The sequence below is a fragment of the Phyllopteryx taeniolatus genome, chromosome 22 (genome assembly GCF_024500385.1).
Source record: "Phyllopteryx taeniolatus isolate TA_2022b chromosome 22, UOR_Ptae_1.2, whole genome shotgun sequence".
NCBI classification, from domain to species: Eukaryota; Metazoa; Chordata; class Actinopteri; order Syngnathiformes; family Syngnathidae; genus Phyllopteryx; species Phyllopteryx taeniolatus.
In genome coordinates this window covers 6943241-6969042 of record NC_084523.1, presented here as the reverse complement: position 1 = coordinate 6969042, position 25802 = coordinate 6943241, and the positions used below count along the sequence as shown (strand labels likewise).

At 42.0% G+C, this 25802-nt stretch overlaps 1 protein-coding gene and 1 long non-coding RNA gene across 2 annotated transcripts; both read right to left on the bottom strand.

The window, feature by feature from the left end:
* Positions 1–2866: 2866 nt before the first annotated feature.
* On the bottom strand, positions 2867–6765 carry LOC133471970 (uncharacterized). Its single transcript, XR_009786512.1, has 3 exons — positions 6570–6765; positions 4129–4296; positions 2867–3927 (listed from the first exon to the last, which is right to left on the bottom strand). It is a non-coding gene; the product is annotated as an uncharacterized LOC133471970 (long non-coding RNA).
* Positions 6766–11708: 4943 nt separating this feature from the next.
* Positions 11709–25741, bottom strand: ube2h (ubiquitin-conjugating enzyme E2H (UBC8 homolog, yeast)). Its single transcript, XM_061762159.1, has 7 exons — positions 25443–25741; positions 16344–16420; positions 15975–16049; positions 15855–15894; positions 15236–15288; positions 14151–14279; positions 11709–14067 (listed from the first exon to the last, which is right to left on the bottom strand). The coding sequence occupies exons 1-7, from the start codon at positions 25493–25495 to the stop codon at positions 13943–13945; spliced, it is 552 nt and encodes a 183-aa protein (XP_061618143.1). The 5' UTR covers positions 25496–25741; the 3' UTR covers positions 11709–13942.
* Between the last annotated feature and the right edge of the window lie 61 nt (positions 25742–25802).

Here is a 25802-nt window from a genome sequence, read left to right as displayed (position 1 = left end):
AGCGCTCTAACCTCCACGTTCTGCTCTCCCAGCAGCCTCCCTGCCGTGACAGACAGGGTCGTGATTACATCATAAGCCGCCCCAACCTCCTCGGCTTTAAAGCCTGGGATTTGCTCGGGTGGCGGGGTGGGGGGGCTTCTGTTGCACACACACATAGAGACGGCGAGCGAGAGAGGCGCACGGGCCTTAATCTATCAGGCATCAGCCTACATCCCGCGTCCTCCAGATTAAAACCCTGGCCATGTCGTGCTTGCGCTGATGAAACGGTTTTCCTGCCTTGCCACTCGTATGTAGCGTTCAGTGGAATCTAACAGGAGGCCTTTTTGGGTGTGTGCTTCCTTGGAAAAAGGCCTCCCACCTCATGGGGCTTCTCCCGCCACTTAGCTAAGTGCAGGAAATCTTTCGACTGCACCATTACAACGTGAACCAGTCGACTTTTCCAATGTAGGATGTAACAGCACCTCCAAACTCTCGCACTAACATACATCTAAATTCTGATATTTGTTCCATATTAATTGTATTCAATTATTCCCAACAGTCTATTCTCTACATTTCGTAGCATTTCCCTTGGCTGCACTGCTTCCAGGATGCGTATGTGGACATTAGATTTTCTGCCCAATCAGAATTAATTTTATGTGTTGCCATGTCAATCTAATCTGCTCAGGGCCTTCAGAATCAGCAGTGCTTGTCGATGTAACTTTAACTATAGTAGTAATGGGCCTGTTTCTTTAACCAATCACATTTCAAATTCTCCTTCACAGGGCCTCAGCCTCAAGATTTATCCAGCCTCTGATTCGTTGGTCTGCGCAAAACCAAATGTCCGGGCCACCTCTGCGAGGCACACTACAAGTTACACCATCACGACGCCTGTCAGCTGCCTTTGACTCTGGCCTGGATGTCATTTTTCAAAAAAGACATCCAATCTGTGCAGTGAAGATGCTGGATGTAGGATTTGCACATCTAAAGGGAAGAAGCTATTGATTGCTGGGGCTGGACCAGTCCTTGTAGCTGGGAGCCGCGCACGCGGGCGAACTCCAGAGCTTTAATCTTCACTAATCGTTTCTTAATACGTGCATCCCTGCACGCAGGCAGGAACACAAACTGGTGGCGAGCCAAGCCCAGGAGAGGATCCACCATCTCCTGCAGCTTTCATCCTAATATGCAATAAACTTCATTTTGGATCAATCAAAACTGTTTTTATGACTGAAGAAGGACCTTTCAGAGGGTTTTGGACATGCCCGTGACACTGTAGAGGAAGTGAAACAAGAAGAATCTATGGAAGTGGTCAATTGTGGTGGTCACTTTTTAAAATAACCACTATGACAGGCTGGACAACTACACACATAATGTCATGGGAATTATGAAACTTTTTTTTCCCACGATGACAATGATTGTGATTCTTACAGTCTCACGTGAACACTTCCAGTTAATTCCAAATAATTCCCTGCATTTTGCAATCTAACCATCTGTTTTTCATGCACGCTAGCTTTAGCTGAGGAGTGAGGTACGGCCTCGGCTGTGGAATCGTCAGGTGTGTCCCAATACTTTTGTCTCCAAAATGCCCTCATCCCGAGCAAGCCTAATAATGGCATCCTCACCTTTCCCAACTCGCCAGTCCAGACAGTGCGTAACGATAATCTCATTGCACTAATGCCGGTAGAACAGGCGGCACACTGTCTCCCCGCCAGCCAGTGTGGATAAATGTGTGTGAGAGATATGGAGGAAGGAGGACGACAAGGGGGGAGGGTGGTGGAGGGGGGCTGGTTGAAAAATGCGGTGTAACCCGAGCTGCGCGGCCCATCTGGAGTAATGGCCCACAATGCACTTGGATGCAGAGAGGGATACAATGAATCAGTCTTTTTTTCTTTTTTGCAAGTGTTTATTGTGCACAATACAATCATCACATGGTGCAGCGCCTGCGTTGTTGTAATAAATATAGAGCCCGAAGGCGGCTAACAATACAAATAATATTAGCTGAATAGGAAGTGTAGCCTATAAAGCTTGGGATTTATGCACAGGCAGAAAGAAGGTTTAATCCCCACATCCCGCTGTCACCTACATTATCAGAGCCTGACCCAGATATATGCGTGTACTATAGGCCTTTAAATGTTCACGGTCCAGACCACCATGCTTTGCTTTGGCGCTTTGGGAAAGCCACTCTTTTCTTTGGGAAGGGAGGAAGAGGAGGAGGAGGTGGAGGAAAGCAGGGGAAGGCCGCAATGAAAGGGGAAGGGTAAGATGACACCGTACCCTTTGCCAATTATGCCACAGAGCTAACAGAGGCAAGAAGCGGCGGGAGCTCAACATCCAAGTGGAGCGCGCTTTTGCTTTATCATGTGTTCGACTCTCAAAAACTCATTAAATGGCTTCAATTTCCTATCCTCTGCTTATCCTGTGTAACCATGGAAACCATCTACACGCATATGTCACACACTTGATAGTTGTCATCACTAGTGCGCTTTACATTGGAGCAGAATTTTGACAATAACTTGCATACATTTCCAAGAATTAGACCATATTTTTGCAGAAACACTTCATTAGGTACACCAAGAGCTGTTTCTAATATTTTAGTGAGCTCATTTGGCAACATGACCAAAATACTCTTTTAAAATAATTCGATTTTTAAAAAAAAATATGAAGTATTTCAATATATATTTAAATTATACATATTCTATACTAATATTAATGTTTTAAAATTGAAATACACCAGTGCCTTGAAGTACAACTTTATTAGCTCCGTGACCACACTCTTAAGTTAAACACATTTCATGAATTGTCTTTCCCAATTGAAATGAACTGTGATTCCATTAATCCGTCCCACCCTCCCCGAAACACCCCCAAAAATGTATTAAATATGTAGAGCACTTTGAGATGCATATCATTGTATGAAAAGTAATCTCTATAAATAAAGTTTGATTTGATTTGTTTCATGAAGACACAAACGAAGAAGACTTTTACAACTACGGTGAGTCAGTAAGCTGCCATGATATTAGTCATTTATCACAGAGGATGAAGAAGATATATGCCTGTGAGTGTTATTATATTGTCTGTCTACATGTGTTGATGCACCAAATGTGTTCAAATATCTGAAGGGTTATAACATTGCGACTATTGATGCTATTCCTCTATGGTGTTTTGCATTCTGCGTTAGCATTACACTAGCGGAAGGCAAAGGTGTGTGGTTGCTTTAAATACATAATGTGTAATTCTCTTTGTTTTACATTAAACTTCAACTGGGCAAAAAAACAGCTTGACGCCCCTTTTTGTTGAAGTATTGTTCATCATCGGCTTGGGTCACTCGTATATCAAGGCACCACTGTATATTAAATAAAAATAGATTATTTGATATACAATTCAAATAATACAATTTAAAAGTAACTATTTGGTTGTTTTGTTACATTGCTTTTTAAATTATTTTGTTAAGAGACGCAAACCTTGTTTGTCTATTATCTTTCTTAATATTTTTTGTCATTAGGTGAACTTTAACTGAGACACGTGTGATTTTTTTTTTTTTTTTTTTAGCTTTTTGTTTTCCATTAGTGTGAAATGAATAAAAAGTTATACATCATTTCATTTGCCCATCCATCAGATTCCAGCTGAGAAACTAAAAAAAAATGTTTTTTTACCTGGATTGGTCGTGTTAGTGGCGTGTTGCGTTCCTGGAAGGGGGGGGGAGCTATGAGGCTGTGGTGTGCAGGGGAAGAACAGAGCGTCACCCCGCCCTTCACCACCAACAGCCACTCACTCATTGACCTGGGACTGGAGGCAGGACGCAGAACGGGGTGGGACGGAGGAGGGGGTCTTGGTTTTCTTTTTCTCTCTTGCAGGTGGAGGCTCTCGAGCAGTAGTTGGCAAGTCTAGAACCACCGGATCCTTCTAGCTCACCAGTGTGAGTTCTACCATTGCCAAACACCACCAGAGAGCTGCCTGAAGAGGGAATCAGCCTCGTGAGTCCACCAAAATACGGAAACAGTGACGCATATCTGTCTTTTCCCATATTGGCACTACACATAATTGCTCAAAGCATATATACAGAAGCAAAAATGTGCTAGTGCCAAAACGGGCACAAGAAGAAGAAGGCGAGCTCGGTGCTGCTGTCACAGAGACGCATCAAGAAGAGATGCCCACCTGAGTGTGCGGCGGCGGCGGGCCAGAGTGGTTCTTTCTCTGCTCTGTTTATGGCCCTATGGTAATTCACTGATAGTGAGCTCTCACAGTGAATTCTACCAGTGCCATACACAGAACAGGAGTCATTGTCAAGACCGCCGGGAGCAGACTCAGACTGCCGAGAAAAACCTGGAGAGAAGAGAAGAGCAGATGTCAAACGGCGTGGACCAATGCGGGCAGAACCAGTAAAGTCCAACAAATAGACAGGACACCGTTTTGGACTGCTGCATGCTACTGAGGGCCTTTAAAGTGAATTTCAAAAGTTATAAACAGCTTCATAATTCTTAAATTAGTTTGAATCGTAATGTTTGGCCAAAACAACCAAACTGATAATGATTAAAACCAAATCTTGACTGACATTCATCAATGGTCGCTACAAAATTGTTAGCCTAAAAGCATAGTTGCTTCAGTCATATTTGAACGATTTTGGAAAACCAGAAAGAACAATTTTTAGCAAGCGCATTCTGTTTTTTTTTTTCATTGATATTGTTAGAGTAAGTTAAAAATGACTTAGGAAAGTGGTTCTCAAACTTTTTCCAACAAGCACCACCTCAAAAAATACCTAGCTCTCCAAGTCCCACTATACAGTGGGACTTTAGTACAGTATAGGACACTAAAAATTAAAACTGCACTTAAATAATGATTGATTGTATTGCAAATACAAGTTTCAAAAAAGGACCTAAATGTTTAAAAATAAAAAAGTTGTTGAAGATGAAATGCAAATGTATTGAAGTTAAAAGTTAAATACAACTGAACTGTACTTGGCCAGTGATTTGTTCACTTACCACTAGTGGGAGCTTGCGTACCACACTTTGAAAATTGTTGATTTAAGCAGTTATGCTATGATGCTAATGAAATACTGATGTTGAAAATAAAAGGCATAAAGAACGGATAGAATCTAGGATAGAGGTCACAGCAAAATCAAAACAATTCCCTAAATACAACGCCCCCTTGTGGTTATGAGAATAGGGACCATGAGCTCAACATTTTCGGAAACATGTAAAATAACATTTTGCCCGATTCAGTTTGATCAGTTAAATTAACTTCAAGTAATCAAAGACTCGATCGTTTTCCGTTCCGGCCTAGAGGCGAGCGGCCGATCCCAGAAAATGGCCGCCGCCGTCGTCGAGGTCGATCGAGGACACTGCGGCAAGTCGACGGCAAAAATGGCGACTGCGCATCGAGGTATCGTTCCCGTTTTCCGCTACCCAAGCCCTGCAGTGACGCTCGTCTCCTGACTTGAAGACGCCGATCCGGGGGGCCCAGACGCCCTGGACGCCCCACCCCTTTTTGCGCGGCCATTATCTGGCTCACCCAGTCCATTGATCCTAGCCATCCAAACTGCGCGCTAAGTGATTCCTCAGACGCCCCAAATGGCTCCCTTCGCCATTTCCTGCATGGACTAATCAATAGCACTAAAAAGAAGGCCCCCAAAGTAACGCTTGTTCTTTAAAGCTTGTTTTAATAGGCTGACAATGACATTAGGTTTGTTTGAACTGCGGTGTCAATTATGAAAATAATTGAGCAAAATCGCATTATTAAGTTATGTCCTATGGTCATGACGTCATCCATAATATTCTTGGGGGAATAAGGTTTCTGTTGCCTCTAATTACATCACAAATAATAATGTAATACCTGCTTTTTTTTTTTTTAAATTAAAAATTCATTCTACCTCGATAATGTTGCAGATTAACTTTCAACAAAATGTACATAAGAATCCTTTAGTCGTTACTGTGGAGCAGCAGGTTCTTTTGCAACTTTTCTTTTGAAATATATGTATATATATATATATTTTATTTATTTTTTTACGTGCCATCGTTAATTGGAGCTGCTCCAGAGCCCCTCCTTCCCTTAATCGCATTTGTCCCCCACAACTTCAATGCTTATTTCCGGAGGATTTATCTCTCGTGTCGTGCAACTTTGCATTTAAAGGCGAAAAACAACTGGGGCCTTTAAATCGTCCCCCTCCGGACCCTCAATTAAGCACGCATTCAAATAAATATTCTATTCTAAATAAATAAATGCTGTCATCCTTTTAATACCATTAATATTGCGCAAATGTAAAAATGACATTGGCGTTAATAACAGTGCTCCAGTGCAGGTGCAATAACAGGTGCAACGCAATTCAAACGTGAATCTCTCTTTTTTTTGTTTTTTGTTTAAAAGAAAAGAAAAATAACGAAGAAATAATAATTAACCATCCACAATTACATTTATAACCACTTCATTGCAATTGTATGTACTTTTACGACGGATTTGTAATTAAATCCTGTATTTCGTGAAATGTAACGCTTTTTCTTTTTTCTTTGTTGTTGCTTGCAGCCTCTTTCACTGATTCAAAAAAGAAAAAAGAAAAGACAGTGCCGGTGAAAAATGTGATAAATGCAAAATGTAGTTCATACCTGCTTATGTCGTCCCCAAAACATGGTGCGTCGTCGGGGGGGGGGAGGGGGTTGCCAACTCGAATGTTGTTGATCTGCAATTCATGTTTTTCGTTCAAATATTTGTACCATAACAAAATGTGTCTGAGTGTCTGCTGTGCGTGTTCGCGAGCGGCAGCGCACAATTCCAATGAGACAAAAGAAGAATCCGAGCGGCGTCGTCAACTTCCTGAGTATCAAATGTCAATTGGAGGAGCTGGAGCTCGAGCTCCTCTCACCACCCCCCCACCCCTTCTCACCCCTCCCTCCTCCCTCCCCTCTACCTGGCGTGCACCTTTCTTTTAATGCGCATGCGCAATACACGGAGCAACCCACTTCTGCAGGTGGCTTGAAAAAAAGAAAAAGAAAAAAAGAAGTTCCCCATGCGATGTGGTGATCATTTAATTTAAGACGTGCGTGACACGATTCAGCCTCTGCCCTCCATTTTAGGATTAAACGATTTGTTGCGTTTTCTAATTTTATGCACCCCCGTTTATTTACTTGTTTGGTTTGTCCCAACTCCATAGAGGATGCTTCACACCACCGTCACCTCTTTTTCCCCATACCTTTCATACATTTGTTCAAGTGTCCCAAAAGACATTTGTATCCATTTTTTTTTTGTAATTCTACAACATAAATACACATTATTTCAGTTGTTTTCAGCTGAAATTGTGAAAAAACAAAACATAGTTTCACGTTTATATTTCTTCTGCAGAATAATATTTCTGTATTGTAATTATACACTGGGAAAAAAAAGTACTTGAAATTAGATTGCACATGATGAAAATCTGGTAAAAAGAATTCCCCCCTCTTTTCTTCAAAAATAATCAAATCACATGCAACTGATGCACATGTTCCAATTAAATACATTCAAATGACTTCTTCTTTTTTTTTTAATCAGTGTATAAATGGCCCTCATCCATTCATTAAAATTGCTGCTTTCTGGAGAAAAAAAATGTGACTATATGAAACACATCCTATACATCAGGGGTCACCAAAATGGTGACCACTGATGTAACATACAAGCCAGACGACGAGGTAATGATTTACCCCAAAATTAATACTTCATTAAGCCGCTCTCATTAAAAAATAAAATAAAGTTGGTGCCTACTAGATTATAGCTAAATATTGAACAGAGGCCTTAGTAAAGGCCTTTTAGCAGCATGCATGCACACAGGGCCTTCATGCAGCCTCCAACCCCAAATTTTTGAAAAATATGATGGAGTGCGCAAAAACACAATAATGAGCACCTCCTCCTCCTTAATCTCTTGATGATGAAACAAACAATTAAGCAGACTGCAGCACAATTTGCCACCACATACTGAACCCGGGTGCCCCTCCTCCCTCATGTCAGGATTAGATGCTGCTGAGGCTTCTCGGGCCTGAGATGCTGCAGGATCGAATGACGTCCAGATGGCTCACGACAGCATCGAAACGGAGAGAAAGATGAAGAAAGACATACAACCTGCAGGCGGCTGATGCGAGTGAGGCCTCATCCGCTTGCTTCTCCTCCAGCGGAATGGCTCCGATGCAGTCAGGATGCCTCCTATATGGAGGCGCTGCTCCTCATCATCACCCTCTTCATCCTCATCTTCCACTTACCTGCTGCTCTTAATTAGTCGGATACCTGCACAGAAGGAGGCAGCAGAGGTTAATGTAATATTCAAAAGGTGATGGAAGCAGGGTTTGGGGTTACCAAAGTGGCTGAATAGCGACGCTGACATGCAGCCCACCTGCACGCGGGGAGCGAGACACCCGAGCCTCGGATCACCTGTTGGAGGCGTATGAATATTTAACATGCTCGTGTGTGGAACAGGTGAAGATCAAATGATGGGACACAAGACCCGGCATTAAATAATCATGCTTATTATGCTATCAAGTACGATGACACACACGCAGGCCTCATCAACCCAAATGAACATTAACACTGTTCATGAATATTGGGAAAAAAATTAAAAAGAAATGCACTTAAATAATGATTCAATTATTGCACGTAAAAAAGGTGAATACAAAATTGTGCCTAAATAAATGTTTGGAAAGAAGAAACACTTTAAGACAACTGAACTGTACTGAACTGTAAAAAAAAAAAAAGCACTATACTGGATTTTTAAAAAACATTTAAACAGACCATATGCAATATGTTTGATTGATGACATGTTTTAAATGTTGTACATCTTATTTGTATTTGATTCAATGATTCTTTCGCGTACAACTAGTGGTCCTCGCACCACACTTTGAAAATCACTGATATAGTGTATACACTTCAAGACACTTTATTAGGCACACAGTGAATTCAAATACAAGAAGTGTATCAAACAAGTTGTCCAGGTATACCTCATGTTATTTCTGGTAAGTGTATAATGGGACATTAAGACAACCAATACTACTCCTATTAATGATATGGGACTTTTTGCCTATTAAAACCACTTTAAGGTGTGGACTATATGATAATTGAATACTATATAATGCCAATTAATGTCCAGAAAAAAACATTCTGTGAGTTTGTCATTATTCTTTTTGAATTCAACACACAACTAAGTATATTTGTGATACATTTGAAATGTGCTAATATAAATAAACGGAGTTATATTAAGTTATTTACATTTTAAGTTGTGGTTATTACATGTCAATGATTATGGTGACACACAGAATGCAATATACAATACGCGGTCAGTCAGTGGGTCATCTATTAGTAAAGAACACCTTTGAGGTAATTCCGTTCTACTTGTAATTTGAGCCCTAATCAAGCCACTGAAGTGACTCAGCACTATTCAAAGTGACTCATCAGTCAAACAAAGCCCACTTCAAACTTGACCCTCTATTCTAACCGTGCACAAACGTTCCATTAAAAAGCCTTGCGATTGATTCCAACCTGCTGTTGTTGTGGTGGCGCCTAAGGGGCATGGCTCATACCTTAAAAGGCCGCCGCTGCTGCAGCAGTAGCATCATCAGCAGCATGGGTCACATGACCACCAACACTGTGAAGCGGACCAATGGGCCGGGCCGGAGCGAGGCTTTGTCATTACGTCATGCCTTTGTCCTGCACTGCGGAGAAAACGGGGAGCTTTAAATATTTCATTGAGCGTGTCGGGTTGCTGCACCTCTGGAGGTCAGCGCTCCTCCCTCCTCATTCTGATGCCGAGGTATGGTGAGGAGGCCAAAAAAACGGAATAATAATTCTAATATAACATGCAAAATGTACGACCATGATTGAAGAAAGCACTTTCAAAGAGTCTGGTGTTCCTCAGGGATGTGATGTAGGTACTTTAGAGTTTGCACCAAACAATATCATGTTGAGGGAGCTGTTTCTAATACATTGGCCCTTTAGGCAAACTAAGTAACCTAACTGAAAAAAAACATTACAGGCAGCTCTACTAACCACATACATAAACATATTGTTCAATTCTCGAATCAAAACCAAGTGTTAACTATTAGCTGTAGGCTGAATGAAAAATAATAATATAAAAGTTTAAAGCATATAAAGAACATACTGTAATAATAATTCTTCCATAGCAGGTATGAGTCACTTGTTTTGGGCTTCATACTCATACTTTACCGACTTATGTATGTGTCAAGTGAATTCACCACAAATGAGAAGTAAAAAATAATTTAATCATTAAGAAAAGATAATATAGAGGAATAGACAAATAAGACTAAATATAGAGAATGCAATTATTTTGTAGAAAATGTGTGTAAAAACTGAAGAACTCAAGCTAAAAGGAAATGCACTGGAATTAAAACTTATATGACAAATAGCGCTGTATTTGTCATGAATGAGGTGAACATTTTAAAGTTGGAATGGTTTGATTTGTTGCAAGAAATGTGGAAGGAGGATCTCCTAATTTGGGGATTTAACAGTGAAAATTTGGGGAATATAAGAAATTGTTCCATAAATGTGCTGAATGAGATGAACAGTTTTAATTTGGGATGGTTTGAATTGGTGGAGTAAATTGTGAAAGATGGAAGGGTGGGATGTTTTTTTTTTTTTCATGGAAAATGTGGAATTGTGGGAAAAGTAGGGATTTGGTTGATGTGGAAAACAGTTCCCAAGATGTATTGAATGAGGCGAATATTTTCAAGTTGGATAAATAATATTATTCAGACATGCTATGTATGGCTCTCATTTTCCGTGTAGCTAAATTCATGACGACCGGATTCGATAAAACCGGGCACAGGAAAAAGATGTCAAATGGTAGCAAGCAGTAGGAAGTCATATACCAGAAATGGAGCAGATTGATGCGTGACAGAATACATTTTTTGCCTCGAAGGGATTAAAGCGCCTTATGTCACCACATTTCTCCTCCTCCTGGTGTCACCAAGCACCGCCATGTTCAGGTGTAACATAGACACCAAGCGCCACCCGCTGGCGATAAGGTCAAGTTAAAAATAAAAACACGTTGTTTACAACAAAATGGTCAAACAACATGCTACCACCACCATAAAAATTATCACATGATCTTGAATAAATATGCCATATCGTTATAATAAAACATTAGCAAACCTCAGGGGCCAGTGAAGGGCCCACGAAGAAGATGTGGGGTGGTTGAGAAGATATGACGACATCTTGTGGGCAAGCTTGGTACTTCAATATCTTCCTTGAGGGGAATCTTTTAGGTTTAAAAACTTTTTAAGTTTAAAAATACAACTCAAGTACCGGTTTGTCTTGACAAATAATAATGGGGGAGAAAAAAGATAAAGAAAAAAAGATTAAAATAAAAACAATTTAGGTCAAGATTTGAAATAAGAAAAAAAAAAAGAAAATTGAACAACTATAATACCTTTTAGGTCAAGGGTGCAACTCAAACAAAACAAAAAAATAAAATGCAATTACAAATACTTAGAAGTAAACACCAATATCTTTTCAGTCGTAAAAAAAAAAAAAACTAAATTACAATTACAAAATATTCACAAATACTAATCTAGTTCCAGTCGAGTTTCAAATTAGAATAAAAAATAAATACCATGTGTCAAGAATGCAGATTAAAAGGTAAAACAAAGAAAAAAAACATCAAAAATTATCAGTACTTCAAGCATGCATCTAAAAAAAAAAAAAAAAAAAGTAATACAAATAATTACCAATACCACAAATAGGTCTGTGTATAAGATAAAAGAATCCAGATCTTTTTGAACACATTGAATGTTTTATTAAAAAAGAGAGAAGTTATAACAGTATATTTTTTACACCACTATTTATGAGGTTATATGCCTATTCATGGAGAGCATTTGTCCTTATCTTTTTTTTTTTGACAAGCATGCCCACTTCACAATGTCAAAAAAATAAAAATATAAAAAGAGGGGGACAGAGGGGAGGCCAAGTGAGGGGGGTGGTGTGAATCAAACCAAGGATGCACCTTTTGGGTAAATAAAAATAAAACACACTAGGTAGCAAAGAGTACATGCTGTGTGTATGTGTGGGCCTGACATGTCCAAAAGTGGTGGCACAAGTAATAACGGGAACGGAAGGTGTGCATGCAAGTGCACAACAGGTAGACACTGTGCTGAAAATACAAAGGAGGCTCTCTGAACGCAACACAAGTCAACTCCTTGTCATGTGTCGAGGTACACTTTTCAACCAGGGCCACTGAACACATTTTACTTATTTTGTTAGGTAATAAAAACCTAATTCAGTTTGAAAATGAAGATTCCTCACGAGATGAATTAATTCCAATTAGTTTACGAGATACAAAGGCATTTGTTAGTTGACTTCTGAACACCAACAGCAGGCTGAGGCTGAGTATATGATCACTTTATTACCCAGCAGGTGCACAATGCTTCTTTAAAAACAAAAGTAGGACTTTAACATAAACAGAGCTGTTTTTTTTTTTTTTTTTTTTTTTTTTTTTTTTTTTTTTTAGAGGATACAAATCAAATTCTTTTTTGGGCCACTTCCCCCCCCCACCCCCCCCCCCCTCTCATCCAACAACCTTTATGTGGGATTACAGAGGTCCAGCACAATACTGCACAAAGGTAAAACCAAGAATTCCAATCTGGATTACTTTTAAAACAAAAAACTCTCTTCAAGGAGTAGGGGATTATTCCATGAAGTTTACAACATTGCTGCTTGGTGATTAGGATTAAGAATGCAAGAAGAAAAAGAAAAAAGAGGAGAGGTTGGGGGAAGAACATTTGGTGGCAGCTTCCAGAGTAAATTAGAAAGCTGAGAATCTGCATATGACCTTTTTGGGTTATCCTGAGTGGGCGCGGATACAAAAAACAACGTTAAAAAAAAAAAAAGGCCTGCATCCTGCTACACCGAACCACTTTGAATGTACCGGAGATGCAACACAAACGTGGTGCCTGCTTTCATTTTTGCCTCGCATTTTGGATGAACTACGCTAGGAAACATCTGTACAAATGAAGCATCTTATACATATCACACGACAGACGCCAACTAACTTTAAAAAAAAAAAAAAAAAAAAAAAAAAAAAAACAGACTAAAGCCATAGGAATGCTATCTATTTGTAGAACTTTGTAGAACTTGCAACCCAGAACTAGCTATATGTTAGCATCCATCTACGTGTAGATTGTCCAGAGAGGAAGAGAAGTACCAAATGTGCTTTTTCTTTTCTTGATCACCTTCCTTTTGTTGTTGTTGTTGTTGTTGACGAGGCACAGAGAAGGGGAAGTTGAGCTGGGATCCACACTACTGCATTCTCGGAGGGGGAATACATTGCGAGGTCCTCTCCGAGCACTTGGACTGCCATGTTTGATACTGTAGACACACAAATGCTGGGAAGAGGGCGGAGAGAGAGAGAGAGAGGGGGGGCCAAAAAAAAAACCCCCCAAAAAAAAAACAAAAAAAAAACTTCCAAACATTTCGTCTCCTTCCCTCCTATGTTGGGATTAAAGTGGGGAGAAATTAAAAAGGGGAAAACGGATCGCCAGTGGTGAAGTGTGAATCCAAATTGCACTCAGAGCAGTGACAACACGCTTGATGTTTGTTTGGGTAACATAAAAAAAAAAGTGAGTAACTGCCGAACCGGCATCCAAAAGCGGGATCACATCCGTCCGTGAGCATGGCGACATACCCTGTGCGTGATTGTGCGTCTCTTGTTCAAATACTGTCTTTGCCTGCAGCGGGCAGCCCCAGAACCCCTTTGACACACACACACAAGAAAAAAAATAATGGGGAGTAGGATGAAGAGATGCCGGGAGGGGAGAGGAGGAGGCTAGATATTCATAAAAATCCTTGTTTAGTAATAATAATAATAATAATAATAATAATAAAAAATCAAGGTGTTTAAATATGAATATTATAAGTCTGCTTTGTCATGGGTTAGGAAATCAAATATAGTCTCTATGGGTGGGGTGGGGGGTTGGAGGGGGGGAGTGCAGGAGGAGGACGATGTCCACCACTACAACTCCATGTCCTGGGCCTCGTCCTCAGAGAAGTCGGACATGGAACTTTCGGACGAAGAGTCGCCCGCCCCCTCCTCTTGTTCCTTTAGCGCCTCCTCTGTTGCATATTTCTGGATGTACTCTGCACACACACACGCACAAACGACAACACGTTACAATGAATTACTTTAATGATGGCTATTTCCTCCACCCGCTTCTGCAAACCTTTGATTTTCTGCTTGTACTCCTCTGGCCTGTGCAGGTACATGGCGGCCGCGTCTCCATTCAAGGGGTCGATGGGGTTGGGGTAGGCCAGCAGCTGGGGCAGGAACGACTCAAAGATGTTGGTGAGATCTGGCGAACACGGAACAAACGACGAAGTCAATACGTGAGGACCTCCAAAGTTAAAGTAACATTTCAAATCCTGACTGTCGTACAAGAGAAGTTAACCAATGTATAAGTCGACTAAAATAAAGTGGCTTTACTCACCCTTTGAAGGCCCCTGAGAAAATGTGCCGTTTGTTGCTTCTCTGCTCAGTTTCCTGCTAGTCATTATCTACTATGCTTTCAAACTGCATGCTAGTATGTACGTTAGCAGGTGTCTTTATAGCATAATCACCCAAGTCATTTTTAATTTACTGTCACAATATCAATGAAAAATACCAAAGTGCCTGATAAAAATTGTGTTTTGTCTTCCGTCTATATAGATTATCGGTCATCCAAGCCATAGTTTTCCAAAAAAGTTGAATCAAGGCAATGGGATTTTGATTCTTTATTGAATTTGTTGAAAATGTTCCGAAATGACTTGGGCCATTATGCCATTAGACTAACCAAATATACAACTAGCCCGGCATTTTATGGATATTATGTACTTTATATATTTAACAATGCATTAGAGTGTTCAACTGTATTCATGTTTAGTTCAAGTCATCATAACTAGAAAATTAACACTGCTGAGGTAAAGTTAAAAATGATATGAGGCCCTTCCATTTAAGAGTTCCTGCAGTTCTGCTCTCGTCAACTAGGCGTCGCCACTGAGGACCTTTGTGAGTTGTGGGGAAAACAAGCACTTCCCCAGTCAAGCCGCTTGTGTGGCATTGTCCTGCAAAAGCTGCACAACTTCCGCAATCATTTCAAGAAAGATGGCCGGCGGCAGTGGAAAGAAGGGCCTCGAAGTTGACCGCCATTAAATCATCTCGACCACAAAGGAGCTCTGACCTTTCTTGGTGCGGGTGTTACCTCATTAGTATTCACCTCTCCCCTTGCTAAGAAGATTAAGGCAATGTGGCAACACACAGCCGTACACTCACCATAAAGGGCTGTCCACGTCTGGTTGATGACATCTAAACACACCGTTCCCGACCTGGATTGGAGCAGGAGAAGGCATGTTGTTAGAAAGGACGTGGCTTTCTACATGCAGTGGCTATAAAAAGTCTACACACTTGTGCAACCACGTGATCTCAGTTTATTTTTACTTCCCCCGTCATTTTTCCCCAAAAATTTAGTTTTACAGGTTATAAGCCACTTTAATGAAGGAAAAAGTTTGAAATGATTATCTTGGTGTCATTGTTTTAAATCGCAAAAAAGCTGGCATTTGAACAGGGGTGTCACTACACTACTGAAAAACAAAACAGTTCTTATGTTTCACGCACAATCAGCTCGTAGAATGGCCTTTGTGGACTCAATACTGCATATTTGGATCCCATTACATACACATTTGCTCATCACTTTCCTTTTTCCCCTGCAAATGGCTGCTTGAGTTAAACAAGTGTGTCAGTGGGGTCGTGACAAGGACCTGCCGCCATGGAGCACGGTGTCTTTCAGAGGATCTGGCCCTCTAAGCGCTGGATTAATGAGGCCCAGAAAAACAACCCGCTCGGCCAAGATTTGCAGTTTCCTTCATTCATTGCCGGTTGTGTGTATACTTACGCTTCATCGATGTTGGGATGAAAGATCTTGTTCATGAATCCTGAAAAAGGTTATCAGAGACAGGATAAGCTTAAAAAAACAAACACATGAAACTGTTACATCGGTGGCGACCCTCTTTACCTATTGATGGCGATTTGAACGGGTATTTGTCAGGCAGATCCACTCGCACCTTCCACACGCCGCCCTCGTACGGCGCTGAAACAGAGTGGGAGACGCGCGCGCGCACACACACACTGTCAGAGGACTTTTTCATTTCCTGCGTTTTCCATCCAAACTCCCCTCAAAGCCTGGCCGCCCTCCTCAATATACTCAGGCAGGGGGTCAATATAAACCGAGTTCAACCGCTTTGTGTTCCACTTGGCAGTTAATGACTTGATGTACATCAGATGTCAGGGAAAGGTCTTTTCGTGTTTATGATCATAGAGACAAGGCCGGTTAATAAGCAAACAATATTTATGTGAAAGCATATAAAAGTAAGTATTTACTTACTTCCCTGTGGTCCGAAAAACTTCACTACAAACTCGTTGAGTCCGCTGAGGATGGTGACTTCATGTTTGCTTTCGATGCTGATAGGCTGTTAAGGACGATAATTCACAATCAATAGCCACTGCACTGCAAACATAAATCAATGATGGTTGTTTTTTTTTTTTTAAGTGACTTAATGAAAGTATTAACAAGCAGAGGCCATAAAGACCCTTGAGCAGCACACACAGTACCAGCTTGCTTGTCAGTACTGGTCATTAGCTATAAGCGCTGACCCCTCTTGCCCCTCCCAAAGGGTCAAATCAAACTGAGGGGTTATTTTAAGATCTGGCCAAAGCGAGCAAAATTCCTGACCCTAGCCAGCTAACGTGTCACCGCTTTTGGACCGGGTCCAGACCCCAGGCTGCGACGTTCTAAGGAAGTCAAGAGATTGGGACATGTTAGCATGGTAATCTCTTGCCAAATGTGAAATCACTCGTGTGTAACACCCTAAAGTTGGGGGATGGGACGGACCTATGAGAGAAAGCTGCAAGGCGAGGTGTGGTTTACACGATCAGTGGGACTTGGCAAACAGTTATTACACTCAGCTGACAGACCCTCATCGAAGTGCCCAGATCATATATACGAAGCAGTGATGAACTTTTAGGTCAACCGAAATGTGCAAACAAATTAATGGGAGGACAAAGTCTTTTACACTGCCTGTAAAATCTGTCATTTTCTGCCTTTTTCGGCATTTTATTGTTCTGTATAAACAATATTGTCCAATGCTGGGACTTGAGTGTGAAGTTTAATGCTGGATGCCATGTATCTGTGTGAAAGTACACACAGTTGTGGCACATTTGCTGGATTCTGTTCAAGATATGTGTATTAAAGAGGCTTAAGAGTGACAAGTTAAAGTACTTTCAAATAGCTTCTTTAAGTAAGGTACATTTATTATTGTTTGGAAGCTACGACAACGAATTATACGCCGTGCTACACCCTCACTCTCCCTTACCTTGGATTAGTATAGATAAATCATAATCTGTGCCTTGCACCGAGTGTCATTATCTTTTCATCCAAACACACACAACGTCTGACTGAAACAGAAGCAATCCCTCATCTAAAATGTATGTGCCAAACTTCATATAAGCTTCTGAAAAACATGTGGCGCACTAGCTTTAGAAAAAAAAAAAAAAAAAAAAAAAAAAAAAAAAGAAGCATGACAAACTACTTTCTCTGCTACAATTAAACATTTATCTCTCACCGGCCACAGTTTGACTTTTTCAAAGAGATTCCAGGGTATAAATATGCTGCAAATAGTGTTTATGCATGTGGTGTAGACAGTCTTATTTTCATTCCTTAAAAATATCCCATCTTGACCAACATCTTTCAAAGTATGGAAAACAAACATGGCAGACAGGCACTGTGTCAAAAGGCAAATTACATTTCTTGAAAACCACCCCTCATCTTCTGTCATCTTAGTTTCAAAATGAGGAATAGGCAAATTGCATCGTCTCAATCACAGTGACACAGCACATTTCAATCACACTACATCCCTACAAATATTTATTACCACGGAAAGCAATATCAGTTTATAAAAGTCCCTTCTAAAGCAGCATTTATAACTGTGACCACCAGCTGACATGGAATGGAAGCTTTATGGCCTTATCCAAGATGCTGCTCCAGCAGGAAAAAGGCAGCAAATGAAAGGTTACTGAATAACATAAAGGACTGCTTGATGTCCCCCGAGCGACTGAAGAACACATCACGTGATGGCCGAAAGCGAGCATGTAAAGGCATTGCTCATTATGCACCGCCACCGCGAATGCACTTTAGCTGAAATCAAAGATGAAGGACTGCAGTCCTCCAAAAGCAAAAAAAAAAAAAACGGGGGCAGAATAAGGTCAGCCAACAAAGCTGCGAGCTGAGAACACGGGGGAATGAAGAGAAGGTGAAAGAGCGATAGCAAACGGTAGAGAAAGACATCTTCCCTTAAAGGCTGAATGACATCATCGCTTTGCTATGCGGCCTATGGATGACAAGTCAAACATTTCAACACGAGTCAAAAAAGTTTCCGCTGCAGTATAACTGTGTCATGACAGTTTTAGAGAGATTCCTGCAAATAACAGAAGGATTACAGAACCAGAGTGGCCCCGATTAAAAGCCTTGAGGTACAGAAATACAATTATATACTGCAGTGAACGTATTTCAAATATTCCATCCTGTGTCTGAAATTGTTCAGCCACGGTGTTTGAATGTGTGAGGACATGATCGGCGTGATATTTTTAGAAACGGCAAGTCCAAACAAAAGCAGTGGTAACCAGGCAAAGGGAAAATAGATTGACGAGTGTTTCTACAACAGCAACTTTTTGCAGCTCTCTGAATACATCTACTAGCAGACACAACTATTGGGTTTAAAAATACTAAAATGTCGAAAGAGTTAACTTCTTGAAGTCGCGCATAGGTGATGGAAGACAGCCAGGGTTTGTGGGTTAGGGCGACAACGTACAATCACAAGACCTTGCAGATGAAAAGCAGGAAGTATCGCAGTTGTCCACGAGCATGCGAGAGCTTCCTCTTCCAAAAAAAGACAGCAGCGACATGTCTACTGGAATGAAAAATGGAAGCGAACATGCTACATACAAACAAGCTACCGACACAGAGATATATACTCGCAGAAAAAACATCAGCCTACCTTTAGGGGTACAAGGACCTGAGGTGGTACATACTGTATCTTGAAAATGTTTGGTACAAGTAACTCTAGTTGTACCCAACCTACAACCCTACGGGGTACATTAGAGTAGATCGTACCATTAGGGACAAACTCTACACTCTGATTTGCTGACACACACATCACTCAACAAGGCCAGGCCCCGCCCTTTAAAGTCACAAACATTCAAAGTCAGTTATTAAAGCATAGAACGAGAGTGCGCTACCTGCACCACACAGACACACATTTTGTTATTTAATAACGCAAAATCAATTTTTTATCCCATTACTCATTAATCAATGGGATAATCATTTGAATAATCGATTCTAAATTATTCAACATCTGCAGCCTTACTACCTATAAACTTTGTCAATAACAATGACAGATGCCGTTAAAGCCTGTTGTGTTATGTCAAACTTAAGCTAAACTGAAACTACAGTTCAAGCAAATACAGTATAACGACAGAGTGGCTCCGTCACCTTCCACGGCAAAATTGACTCAATGCTCATCTGCCCCCCGAGGAGAATTCAATTTGCTCACATGCAAACGCATGCAGTGTATCTTTGGAATGCTGCACAGAGCGAGCTAAACAGATTACTCTGCGCCCTGCGCTGCCCTTCCCTCAGCGTTCTGAAAAGCGGGCAGACCGGCAAAGAACAGTGAGGAAGAGCGCCACTCGTGGGAGTTAGACTTAATCTGCCATCCACAAACCCACCTGACCATTCGCTCGCGTTTACGATTTACACCCAGATGTTTACAGTCAAACTCTGGTCTCTGCCGTCACTACTCGGAAGTGACAGTTTGGTTTGCTAACAACTGTCCAGATTGGTGGAAAGGGGGCTCAACTCTCAAACCCAAGACCACCTGCTAAACCCAATAATCTGGAGGGTCTGCTTGAAGAACACATATCCGCTGCAGCGATGGAATCAAATTGTGCAGTTTAGCGACACGCTGCCGGTTATTCCGATTCCCGAATGGGAATTGGACAGGTTTGCGCAACAGCCCATAGTTTTATCACTGTCGCCGCTTGTCCCGTCTGTTCTCAGCTCACCCGGCTGCCTGCCGTCACCCGGGCAGCCGTTGTGCACAGCAAGAGGGCCAAGCCCAGTTGTCCTCACTTTTTCCCCCAAACAAACTTTGCAGTGGAGCTCATCTAGCTGCAAGTACCTGATGTGATTATTTTCCTCAAGCGTTCAGGGAAAAACAAATACCATAAACTTGAAGTAGAATTACCGCTATTCAAGTAATCCCGATAACTGCCAGTAATCAAGTTAGTTTCACATGTGACTGCAGCAGGAGCAGTGACCTGTATTGTACTACTGCTTTTTTTTTTCTCCTTTACTGTCAGTCCTCTTCACTTCCAGCTCTGATAAAATCAACCCATTTGGTATCAGCATGTGTGGTCCACGAAAAAGAACCTCGCTGCGGGTTTTACATATCAATGGCAATATAGCCCCAATGGCCCAATGCTGATTTTTTGCAGCAATTAAGAGATGCACTGGATGCAGAAGGGACATTTTTCACTTTTAAGGGGAAAGAATCCCCCGCCAACTGTAATTTTGAACAAAACAACAGCTCCCCGCTCAATGCTTCATGGAAAACCCAAGCTATTTTAATAGCATTACCATGCAAATTCGGTCTCTATTAGAACAGGCCTGGCTGAGCCCTCCCTGTATGCGAGCTGCAGGAGCACAGCAACGCAAGGGCTCATGTCTTTGTCTTGTCGGGTGAGAAATGAAAGCCCACCCACCACAATCAAATGTGATTGCCTCTGCCACTCCTCCTTTCGATCCTTTCGCTGAATCAAAAGTGTATTTAAGGCAAAAGGGAGCACGGTCTGGCAAGTAAAACAAACAAACAATAGCATGGTTAATTATCACAGCTCAGGAGAACTTCCAGTTTGAATCTGAGGCAACTGTCTATCTAATGAGCTCACAGACAGACGGCATGTTAACACGGACTAAAGAACAAGCTGGAATTTCAACACAGACATGTTGATGAAAGTGCTGATGAGCCTAAATTCTAGAAAGACATGATTTGATCACATACAGATAAGACAGACAAAGGGTGATGAGGTCATTTCACACACATGACACACCAACACTGAGTTCACAATACCGACGTAACAGGGCCTGTATGCTAAATTAATGATCCAGTGTGCTTATTTATCTTGAATCCCTTGAATTGAAGAAGCCGCGCTTGAGAGTGAATGGCAGAGGCCGGCTGAAAAAACAAAACAAAGAAAGGAACTTCAGTCCATCTGTTTTTGTGAGAGAACTCAGCCATGCATACAACCAGCGTCACTGTTCGTGCTGCGGGATTAACTGAAAGGGCCTCAAACCTCCTACTGGCTTCAGATGCCTTGCTCCTTGGCCAGAAGTACTGAACTGTCAATCACGCCGTCATCATCCTGCCCGATGACGAAACAGAGCGTTCCTAAAGGCCGCTGCGCTCAGAGTGACGCAGCCGAATGAGACTTTAACGAACCACTGCGAAAAAAATACAACCAGAAAAACTGTAACCCCGTATTGGGTTTTGAGGCTCCAAATACAGTATACTGCACTGTTAAAAAAAAAATTACCACAAAAACATGGCACGATTGTCAAGGAAGAAGTCGATTGGCAGGAAACAGGCAATTAAAAAAAGAGAGGATATTTTGAGCGGTTGCTGCCAATGACTTATCACCCTATTCACGGATTTCCCCCGTCGATTTCGGTGACAAAGACTCTCCACGTTTTGTTTTCTAGCCACAGGTAAGTATAAAACTGAATATAGATGACTTTTATTGTAAAACACAATCTATGTATAGTGTAGATACTGTAACCTTCTGCAACAACAATTACTGGCTCACGAAAACTAGTTGCCAAACCCCGCACACCGCGCGACAGTTCAGTCGGTTTTGGCTGCGTGGCTCGGTGTGTGGCGGGTTGAAGATGTACTCATTTATGCTAATAATGAATGAACAATTAACAAAAAGGGCCGACCTCAACTCGTGTAAGTGCACTAGCAAGCACCTAATGAACTTTCTACCATGTTCTTTGATACTATTTAGGTAGCCTCTCATACCAAATACTACTATAAAGGCAAACGCTCGCTAGATCGTGATTTTGAGGATTACTACAGCGACAACACATCAAGTAGGTTAAAACTAACCTGTCTCACAACTGTGTAAAACAAGCAAATTTTCCCTGTTAATTGGTGAACAATCCACCGCTTTGTGAATTTTGCTTCACACAAATGACATGAAGCGCCGACATCAAAGGATCAAAGGGCGACGTCGCTATTAAGACTTGGCCACCACAAACCAGTTATCCATGGTGTAACTTTTTGGACACCTCTATCTTAAAACCCAAAAAGTCTGACAGATCCTGAGGCCCCGCTTTCACGTCTGTACACGTAATGAAAATCAAGATTAAGCGAGCAGAACTTTCCCACCCGCTGATCTCACGCGTTCATCGTGCTCCTGCCCAGTCAATCAATCAATCACAGTCTGAAAACACCTGCTCTCACTCCCCTTCTTTTGGTCGTGTGCAACTTCAGCGCCTGTGGCTTGGACTTAGCCGGTGGCAGGAGGCTGAGGTCGCATTAACAACAAAAGGACTCGGGGCCGCTGATGCTATCCGGATGTCGTTTTTAAAGGAGCTCAACAATGGGGGCTGAATGACCAAGTGGAGAGTGGATAAAACACAGATTTGGCATTCAGCCTCAGGAGGGAGGTGGGCGAGAGAGCTGTGTGGAGTGGTGGGGGGGAGACAAACAAAAATGTTGAAACCGACCCCTGACTGAGAATAAATCAGACGCTTCAGGACAAACCGCTGCATGGACACTTGACGTAAAGGATAAAGGATGCGCTTTGGAACGGTCGCACTCACCTTTAGGGACACAAAAATAGCTAACAAAAGACCCCAAATGTGTCACGAGGGAGACCGGGGGGAGCGCTGAGACTTGGACCTCAACTCCCCACTGTGCTGAATATAAATTGCGAGTCGCCATGCTTCACAGAACTGCTAGACAATCATTTCCAAGACCTTCCAGCAGTGACTGAAAGGTAGAATACAATGTCTATGCAGCCGCTGTGAGATAATGACATTTCAACAGGCAACTAACAAATTCTATTTCCTGAGAATGGACCAGAAAAATGCAGTTTACAGACCTAAAAAGAATCTGGTCCTTGTTGGGCGTCAAAGTTTGACATTTATCACCAATGTAACAATCTCAACCTTTAACAGCATATTTCTAGGAATATTTCTAACTTTGCATGAATCGCAGCAGAAACGTATCTGTTCCGCCCCATTCTCCACTGCCAAATTCCACCATCCAGACACCACAACAACTCGCATTGACCATAGGCTTAAGTCCTTTGTGGTCAACCTATGCTCGAATTCCAGCAGCTGGCTGCTGGAAAGCGCGTGTAAAGCGAGCAGGCAATGAATAAGTGCAAATAATAGCAAGGGAAACCTACAAAGTGAGCAACCTTAATCCCATATGATGAGGTGAATGTAAAGACAGTGGGTTTGACACATACAAATTTATATTAAACAAAACAAAACAAAAACATCCTGTCTCTAATTGTTAACCACACAATCAAAATCCTGCTAGCAATACTTGCTACAAGGCATGGTAAAATGTCCGAAATATATGGAGGGCAATACAAAACAATGTTGAATTCAATGTTGCAAAGGAGGTTGCGTCAGTTTAAACCAATTTTATTAAAATAGTACCAAGATGTCATGTGACTGGTATGTCAGCAGACAGCAGGCAATATCAATGGGCCCGGCTTTGGAACAAATCTCAGCGCTTAGATCCGGCCAAACGACACGCCGAGGTCAGTCAGACGCTCATTTTCAGGTATTCCCTCACGGTCCTCGCTCTAGATTCCCCAGCTCTCCGGTGGCTGCCGTGGCAAATTAAAAGTGCAGTATGCCTTTCTGGGTTTGGTTACGTAGTAAAGTGGGTGATGCAAGGACAAGATGGCACAGTCTGCACATGAGTCCTGCACATGCCAGTGAGGGGAAGTGAGCAGGTGGTGGGGAAAACCTGATTTTTTTCCCCCCCTTCTGAGAAGAGAGGGGGTGCACTGTCTAAGGTTGTGCGTTGCCAGCAGGGTTAAACAAATGTACATTGACATATAACACCAAATGACCCTGCTTGATTATTAGGAGCAGCCCAGTGGGAAGGCACACATCTGACTAAGCTTTGCTGCCATCCCATCAGCTGTTCTAAGCACCTCCCTCATGTGCTTTTTGTCTGGTAACAGCCCACCCAATGATTAGGCTCCACTGTGCTGGGACAAAAACAAAAACCAAAAAAAAAGAAAAAAAACTACTGTGCTTCGAGAACAGTACACAGGCTGGAATGAGCTATGGTGGGCTAAAAAACTGTTCCAGCTGTCAGCACTCAAATAAAAGACAATAATAATAATAATAATAATAAACCGAGCAAACATTGACAAAACGACTCGACAACAAGCTGGCAAGATGTGTGAAAAGTTGGCCTCGCGACACCTGCAGTGCACCTTCACCTGCCGGCCACGGGTCACCTCCATTGCAACAAATATTTCAATAAATGGTGATAAGAGTAAAAGGTACACGTTGGCTTGTGTTGCGTTTGCCAGACGGCTCCACAAGTACAGTACGGCGAGCCTCGGGTGATCAGGTGGCCATTTTGATGTTGAAAAACCGAACCAACAAGACTTGTCGCTAGCTCGCTAAGCTAACATACAAGCTACGAGCTAGCATTTCAAGTGACAGCTGCGCGAGGGCTCTTCGAAAACGACACCTTTTTAAGCACGCTCGTCAAGATCTCTATTAAAACGCACAACGGGCAGCGCTTTGCCGAAGGAGTGTTCGAACAAAAGACAAAACAGGCAGCGTTCTCAGTTGACGTCCGCTGTGCATTATGTAAACAAGCTGGTGTTCCAACGTGTAAAAAGAGGCGAAATTTGACACAAATCCTCTTGACAGCAGGCAGAGCAAAGCCGTTGCAGTTCTGTTGTTTTATTCGAGCCTTGTGCCGTGAAATGTGTCATCCACAAAATGAAAGACATTCCTGTAATGGGCTGAGCAACGTTAGCATCTGCTCGACCTGCTGCAGTTATTTTTGAACACAAGACCAGCGAGCTAAACAATAAACCCCAATGTTACGATAGTTTGGTGGTACAAAATGACACGTTGGACGATGAAAGCTCGTAAAGTTACATTGTCAACTAAATGACCTAAATGGTACCCAGGTTACATATAGGCTATGCTTGGATAACAAAATGTTGTTTACACAAACACTAGTCAGTGACAATGGAGGCTCTATGTGTGTTAAGACATCAGGACAAACGTCAATAGAACGTTAACTCGGATCATAACTCCACACACAAAAGTGGCCAAGGAGACAAATAAGGCTTGTTTATGTTGTAAAAAGGATACAGTTTCACCACGTCGGTGTCCATTCGCCTTTTGCCCGGACTTGGAGACGACATTTTTTGCTATTTCCACTGCAGAACACAGGCAGGTCAACGGAAAGCTAGCCCCGACACGCTAGAGAGTCTAGCAAACGGCACTATCCGAAAGTTAACATTGGCTTGGGGAAATGTTGGCCGCAAACACTTCTTCTCGGCTTGAGCGTCTCCGTCCTACTCTGCGGCCGAACTAACGTTCAACAGACGACTGGCGTTCACTGCCTCTCAGCGCTCTGGCCATGGTTCTGACAAGCTGGGATCCCTCCGCGCATACGTCATAAATGCGCGACCGAGCGTCACCGGCCACGGACACATTTGTAGTTTTAAT